Source organism: Microtus ochrogaster, chromosome 5 (assembly GCF_000317375.1).
Source record: "Microtus ochrogaster isolate Prairie Vole_2 chromosome 5, MicOch1.0, whole genome shotgun sequence".
Classification (NCBI taxonomy): domain Eukaryota; kingdom Metazoa; phylum Chordata; class Mammalia; order Rodentia; family Cricetidae; genus Microtus; species Microtus ochrogaster.
This window is the reverse complement of record NC_022012.1, coordinates 42,516,207-42,523,168: the sequence shown is the minus strand read 5'-3', so window position 1 is coordinate 42,523,168 and position 6,962 is coordinate 42,516,207. Positions and strand designations below refer to the sequence as shown.

General features: G+C 42.6%; 1 protein-coding gene across 1 annotated transcript in view; it reads right to left on the bottom strand.

Moving 5' to 3' along the window:
* Positions 1 to 3,177: 3,177 nt before the first annotated feature.
* The window catches only part of LOC101982168 (NXPE family member 4), a 260,581-nt gene continuing 256,796 nt past the window's right edge, over positions 3,178 to 6,962 (bottom strand). The window contains exons 10-11 of the mRNA XM_005347270.3: positions 6,510 to 6,716; positions 3,178 to 4,577 (exon numbers count right to left, since the gene is read on the bottom strand). Of these exons, the coding sequence (XP_005347327.2) occupies positions 4,042 to 4,577; positions 6,510 to 6,716 (743 nt within the window). The 3' untranslated portion in view covers positions 3,178 to 4,041. The remainder of the gene's footprint in view (positions 4,578 to 6,509; positions 6,717 to 6,962) is intronic.

The following is a 6,962-nucleotide window of genomic DNA, read 5'->3' as shown; positions in this document are numbered from 1 at the left end:
TTTTGACAAGGTACTGTTTTTAATAATTCATACATGAACACATGTGTTCTGATCATATTCAGGACCAACTCCTCCCCGATCCACTGACCCCTCCCTTCCTCAGCTTCATGCTTTTTTTTTTTTTAAACTCACTGAGTCCAATTTATGCTGGTCAGATATCAACAGTGTAACCTCAAACACTGGAGCATGACATAGATCTTTGTTTTTAATCATTACATAACATTTTATATTTTTTTATTAATTACCCTGACCCTACCTTAACTGGTAAAGACTTGATGGGAGATATTTCAGGTGTTTTTTTTTTCCTAACAAGTAAAAACATTTTATTTGTAGGTGTGTGCATCTACATGAGTTTATGTGCACCATGGGTGTGCGGGTGTCCTTAGAAGAGGGTGTCAGATCACCTAGAACTTGAGTTTCAGGCAGTTTTGAGGTGCCTGATGTGGGCGTGGGGAGCTGAACCAGGTCTTCTGCAAGGGCAGTTAGCACTGTTAACTGCTGAGCTATCTCCAGCCCTCACACTAGTTTTAAGTTTACAACAGAGTCTGGAACATGATAGTGCCCTAATAAATGTTTCTGACCCTGGGCGCTGTACAACTGTGAACAATGAGCTGCTGGCAGATGTACAGAGGTCATATTATCTCCTGACCTAAGGACCCAGGCTACAGATTTACAGTGTTCCGCTGGGCTTGTTTCCTTCCAGGTGCAGTAGGTCAGGGTCCTATGGTCTGTGAGGTTCAGTGAATAGTGGAGGGTTAAAGAAGAATATTGTACTGAAGGAAAACATTTTTAGTTTTTTTTTCTTTTGGAAGAAATTTTTTGATGAAAATTTGTTGTCTTATTCAGCTACTCAAATGAACTGTTGAAATGTGAAAGCCGACATGTAGGGGATGCTAACCAAGCAATCAAAATAGCTCTCAAAAAGTATCAAGGTAGAGAACTACCCTTTCCAAACAAGGCCCACCCAGAAGACTGACACACTCAGGTAAAAGTAGCTGATACTTTGGTTGAGGAGGCATGGTGGAGCCTGTACTCAGCCTCCCAGACACCTCCCCTGACTCCTGTGTCTCTAAACAGTGTCCCCAGGACCACCCAGAGCTACAAAGAACAAAGTTTTGTGCTTGGGACTCTTATACTCATCCCTTCATTTGGAAAATCACAGTCTAAGAAGGTGACCTGACTTATGCAGCCTTAAAATTAGGGCTTGTAACAGGACCAAAGTCTTTGAGCTCCCGCCTACTGTGTCGCACTGTTACCTCCTGCTCCTGGATGATGAGGCTATACATTCAGCTGAAATCCCACAGAGAGGGGTCCTAAGGGAGAGTACAGTCAAAGGACTTTTGAGAGCCTGGAGCCTCACTTGGTATTCTGCTATTCTATGACTGTGCTGGGTGGGGATGAGGCGGGAGGGTGGGGGTGGAGTGAGCGGATGGGAGGGTGTGGAGGGGTGGGGAGAGCCTATCCTGTAAAAATCACCCAGGGCGATAGTTGGTCATAGAAAAGGAAACGAGACTCTTTATTCAAAGAATTGTTTCGTAAGTACAGCAGCAAGTTGGTATGACATCTTGCTGGAACTGCTGAACGCAAGCAAAATAGTTTGATTTTTAAAATAACCATGCTACAATTCACAGACCCAGAGGGGCTAGGTAACCAGGAGGGCCCAAATCAGAGACTTAGGAATTTCCCTAGGAAGGGGAAATAGAAGAGATTCTCAGGGTAGATTGGGGGCCATGCAGGGATGGGAACATGAGGGATTGGGTTGCGGGAGTGGATGGAGGGAGAGAGTAATGAAAGAGATATCTTGGTGGGGAGGGTATTTTGGGGTCAGGTGAAAACCTGGTGCAAGAGAAACTCCCATGAATCTACAAGGATGACCCCAGCTAAGACTCCTAGCAATCGTGGAGAGTGTGCCTGAACTGGCCCTCTCCTGTAATCAGATCGGTAACTACCCCAAATTATCATCAGAGAGCCTTCATCCAGTGACTGATGGAAACAGATGCAGAGATCCATAGCAAAGCACTGGGTGGAGCTTGGGGAATCCTGTTGGAGAGAGGGAAGGAAAGATTTACAAGCCAGGAAGGTCAAGGTCATCACAAGGGAACCCACAGACACAACTAATCCAGGCTCGTAGGCGCTCGGAGGCTCTGGATTAACACCTAGGGAACCTACATGGGACTGGCCTATGACCTCTGTTTGTGTGACAGTTGTAGCTTGATTTACTCGTGGGACCCTAGTGGTGGGAGCAGAGTCTCTCTCTAATGCTGTCTGGCTTCCAGGAACCAATTCCTCATACTGGGTTGCCTTGCCCAGTGTTAACGCAAGGGGAGGAGCTTAGTCTTATTGTAACTTGATATGCCATGCTTGTTGACATCCATGGGAGGCCTGTCCCTTTCTGAACACAAATAGAGGAGGAATGGATGTGGGGAGGTGGCAGAAGGGGATGGGAGGAGAAGAGGGAGGGGAAACTAGAGTCGAGATGTAAAATAGATGAACAAATCTAATTAATAATAATAAAAAGAAAATACAATATATTTTTTAAATGTGTATTGGTGTTTTGCCTGTATATATGTCCATGTACCACATGCATGCTTGGTGCTTGTGGAAGCCAGAAGAGAGCGTCAAATCTCCCGGAAATGTGGCTCGCCATGTGTATGTTGGGAATCAAACTTGGGTCCCTTGGGAGAGCAGTAAGTGCTCGGAACCTCTGAGGCATCTCTTTAACCACCTCTATTCTTTTCAAAAGCTATAATTTAGCGTCAGTGAGGTGGCTGGGTGGGTAAAGGCACTTGCTACCAAGTCTGATAACCTGAGTTCAATCACTGGGACCCACAGTGTGGAGGGAGAAGAGATGAAGCCTAAACATAGTTCTCTGACCCCCATACGTGCACAGTGGCATCTAGCCCCCTACAAATAAATAAATAAATAAATAAATGAAGATAATACAGAAATTCAAAAGATAAAGCAGGGCAGTGGTGACACACTCCTTTAATTCCAGTACTCAGGAGGCAAAGGCAGGCAGATCTCTGAGTTCAAGGCCAGCCTGGGCCTATAGATTGAGTTCCAGATAGTCAGGGCTACACAGAGAAACCCTGTTTCAAAGAAACCAAAAGACAACCAAAAATATATAATTTATAATGTATTTATGAAAAAGCAAGCTATAGTTTTGTATTTAATATATAAGAATAAAAAAGTCACTAAAATATTTTCTATTGTTCATTCCTACTTTAATGTGTTCTCCATTTTAAAATTTTATTTACTTTTCAATTATTCTAAAATCAGCATACAAAAATTAGGTTTCACGGTAGTGTTTCCGTGTGTATTTTGTTTTGGTTGATCCAAAATCTTATATTCCAAAAAAACTGTAAAGACTAGAAGAGAGACAAATTTCTAAACGTATATGGCCTATCAAAATGTAGGTCTAGAAAATAGAAACAATTTAAGCAGATCCATAAAAAGCCATGAAATTGAAGCAGTAATTAAAGGTCTCCAAAGAAAAGTCCTGGCCTGGACAGGTTCACTACTGAATACTATGAAACTATTAAAGAAACCTAACCAACACTTCTTAGACCTTCCACAAATCACAGACAGAGGGAATGCTACCGAAGTCATTCTTTGAAGTCTGTGTCACCCTTATGGCAAACTCTGAGACATGACCCAGAAAAAAAGCACAGATCAATTTCCTTGATGAACATGGATGTAAAAATTCTCCACAAAAATATTTACAGATGGAATCAAAGACCTTTAAAAAATTGTATACAAAATTGCTTCATTTTTCTGAACTTGTAGGAGCAGGGAACCCTAACTTCCAATTGATGAAGAGCAGCAGGGCTCTGGTCAAAAAAGATAGGACCTTTCATTGATTCTTTTTAGCTTCAGCTGAAGCAGAAGCCCAGTCTAGGGCCTTGTTAGGCTAAACGGGGTGGATTGCATGGGCCCCAGACTACCTCCTTGGACTAACTGGGACATCCTGGTATCTGGCGTGCGAGCAGGATTCACCATATCTTCGAGCTTCAATGAGTGACTTTCAGAGTTATGTGCTTCCTAGCAAATATAGTTTAAGAATATATTAATTTGACTTCCAACCACATACTGTGGTGGATGGACGTCATTTGTGCCATATGCAATGGTCATATCCCAGGCATCAATGACACCCACATTGAGACCCTGGAAAATATCCTGTAAGGCGAGATACTGGGTGTAACCATGGAAGTCACTAAGTCTTTCCACGTCGCTGGTCATCTCCCTGGTGTTTTCTGTTTTGAGGACAACCATCGTGTCTGGGCTTCTCAGGAGAAGACGCTGAAGAGCTTTGTGGACATTGAGGGCCCTTCGGATAAAAACGTCAATAGGGAAAGGTCTGAAATGCTGACCCAGAGAAATGACGATGACCGTATTTTTCTCTCCTCCAGTTCTGTCAATTATCCGTGCGATGTTCTCTATTTCTTTGACAGAGTAGACCAATGAGCCAATAAGGGGGTAACCATGTTTTTGCCACTGGATGTTGATTTTTTCATCCAGGTCCACGGCGAGTTGGTGTTGCAGTTTTCCAGTCTCATGCAGATCCACAGACCTCAGTGCTGACAGCAAACAGGCAATCCCAAAACAGAAGGAGAACACAGTTACAGAGATCAACGAGCCACACACATAGGAGAAAAGACATGGTGTTATATAGTGGTTTTGAAAACTACTCAAACAGTTGAAAATGCTTTATGATAAGTGACTTTCCCTTCTTCTAAAATCATTCAGATTGAGTTGAGTTGTGCAGGGCATGGCTTTGAACTCAGCCTTACTGGAAGATGATACGATTAGTGTACGTGTTGTTCTCATAAGACATGTTAACTATACCCTGACCTTATATGAGGATAGATAGGGGAGGCTTGTGTGTAAAAAGAAACCAAGCATATCTCTGAATGACTCCAGCAATCTAAAACGATATTCGATGTTCTTCTTTCCTCATGAGTGGAATGACACCAAGTGTCTCGTCTACATGATTGACAGTAATATGACTGCTCATTTGTGATCCCTTTATAGAGCATTTATCTAGACAGATGCAGCCACTCACCTCAGTGATAGCCACCCCCCCCCCCATTTATCATGTTGTAGAAAAGAAAGTCAAAACAGGATGTCAAATACCCAAGATTACAGTTTGTGACCAAAGGAGCCTTAAAATCCCCTCTAACTTTTAAGAAAGATAATCTCTTATATCTAGACACCTCTGAAAATAATAGAATAGAACAAGACACAGTCCACCATGTCTCATTGAGCCAATTAGATTATTATCAAAATATCAAGGTGAGTTGCTTTATGGCTACAGCTTCTGAGAAAAGATGTGCTCAGAGATCATGGATGCCTTGTGGATGTCTTTGTGGAGAACGGCTGATTTAGTGTCTTAAGCCAGAGAGTGAAGCTGCAAAAGAGATGCTGGGGACGTTCTGGGGACAAGGGTCTCCCTTGCTTCCAACTCACTCCAGTTCTCTTTTCCAAAGCACATTCTGGCTCCAGAATTTAACTTTGCATAAAATATACAATGATGTCACCCCACTATAACTTACACACTAAGAGGGGAGCGTCGCTCAAAACCTCAGGATGCTGCATGACCTAAGAAAACAGCAATGTCCAACTGTGTGATGGCAAAGTTGTCCCTAGACTCTCGACTTTGAACCGAGAGAGACAAAGTTACGAGGGGCCGATTGTTTACCAGAAGTCTGGATCTAACGTGTCCTCTCTATTGACTTTGTTATAACTTAGAGTCCAGGCCTTACCAATTCCAGCCTCTTCATTGAGAGGATCAGTTGCTTTAAGATTGGAGACCACGAGACTGGTCTCACAGTATGGAGTCATAGCCTCAACTTTGTCTTCAGTGACAAGATCCAGGGCCCAAGGACATAGAAGAGCAGGAAGTGATGGTTTAGAATGTAGTTTAGCTCAGATGGAATACTAGAATCTGACATAGTACTAGTCACCAGTACAATGGCGATGAACTAGGCTTCTTACAGATAGATAGATTCTAGCCCCAATTCTGATAATAGTTCCCATTGCCGTTGCTTTCTGAGTACTTCCTGTGTGTCGGTGTGCCTTGTAGTGTGATAAATACTTGTTATTGCTTACTTTATTTCATTCAAAATAAATGCTAGGGATAATGAACATTGTTCTAGATCATGTAGTTCTCTACATTCCTAATGCTGCGACCCCTTAGTACAGTTCCTCATGTTGTGATGGCCCCCAATCATAAGGTTATTTTCGTTGCTACTTCATAAACGTAATTTTGCTACTGCTATGAATCATAATGCAACCAGGGCAAGGTCTTCCAACCTCAAAGGGGTCATGACCCACAGGTTGAGAACCACAGTTCTAGGGACTGCTAGTAACATTTTGTGAATAACGCTGGTGGTTTGGAATTAGGAACTATAGAACTATGGTGGAGGAGGAAGGAATTTCTTGTACTCTTCTTCCTTGAAATGAAAACACAGTTTCCGAAAGAGATAGGACTAGTGTATACTGAGACATACTGTTGATTTTGCTTTTGAAGTATTCCATCCACTGGCGGATTGTGGAATCACCCATCAGATGGATGAATTTTCCTCTCAGGCAGTCTTTCATTTTGATTGGAGCCAAACTACAGGAAGCTGGATTCCATGTGTTTTTCCAGACATGCCCACTGGGGATTGCAGGTACCATCCCGAGCTTGCACCTCTCTTTTGCTGGAACAGCTTCTTCTGCCAAGGAATCAGCGAGATACAACAGCATTCTACTGACCCGTGTTTAAGAGCCTTCCATCGTTCCCAAAGAACTCTCTAGACAGGCGTGTAGGTGGGGTGACAATAAAAAGACGCTTATTAAAGTATCTTTATAATGGGACACGTGTTCTCAGTAAAACTTTACTCTGGTGTGAGTTTCCTAAGTGATGACTACTAGTGGTTATTATGAAAAAACTTTGGGTTTTTCCACTTGGGTTTTTTAAA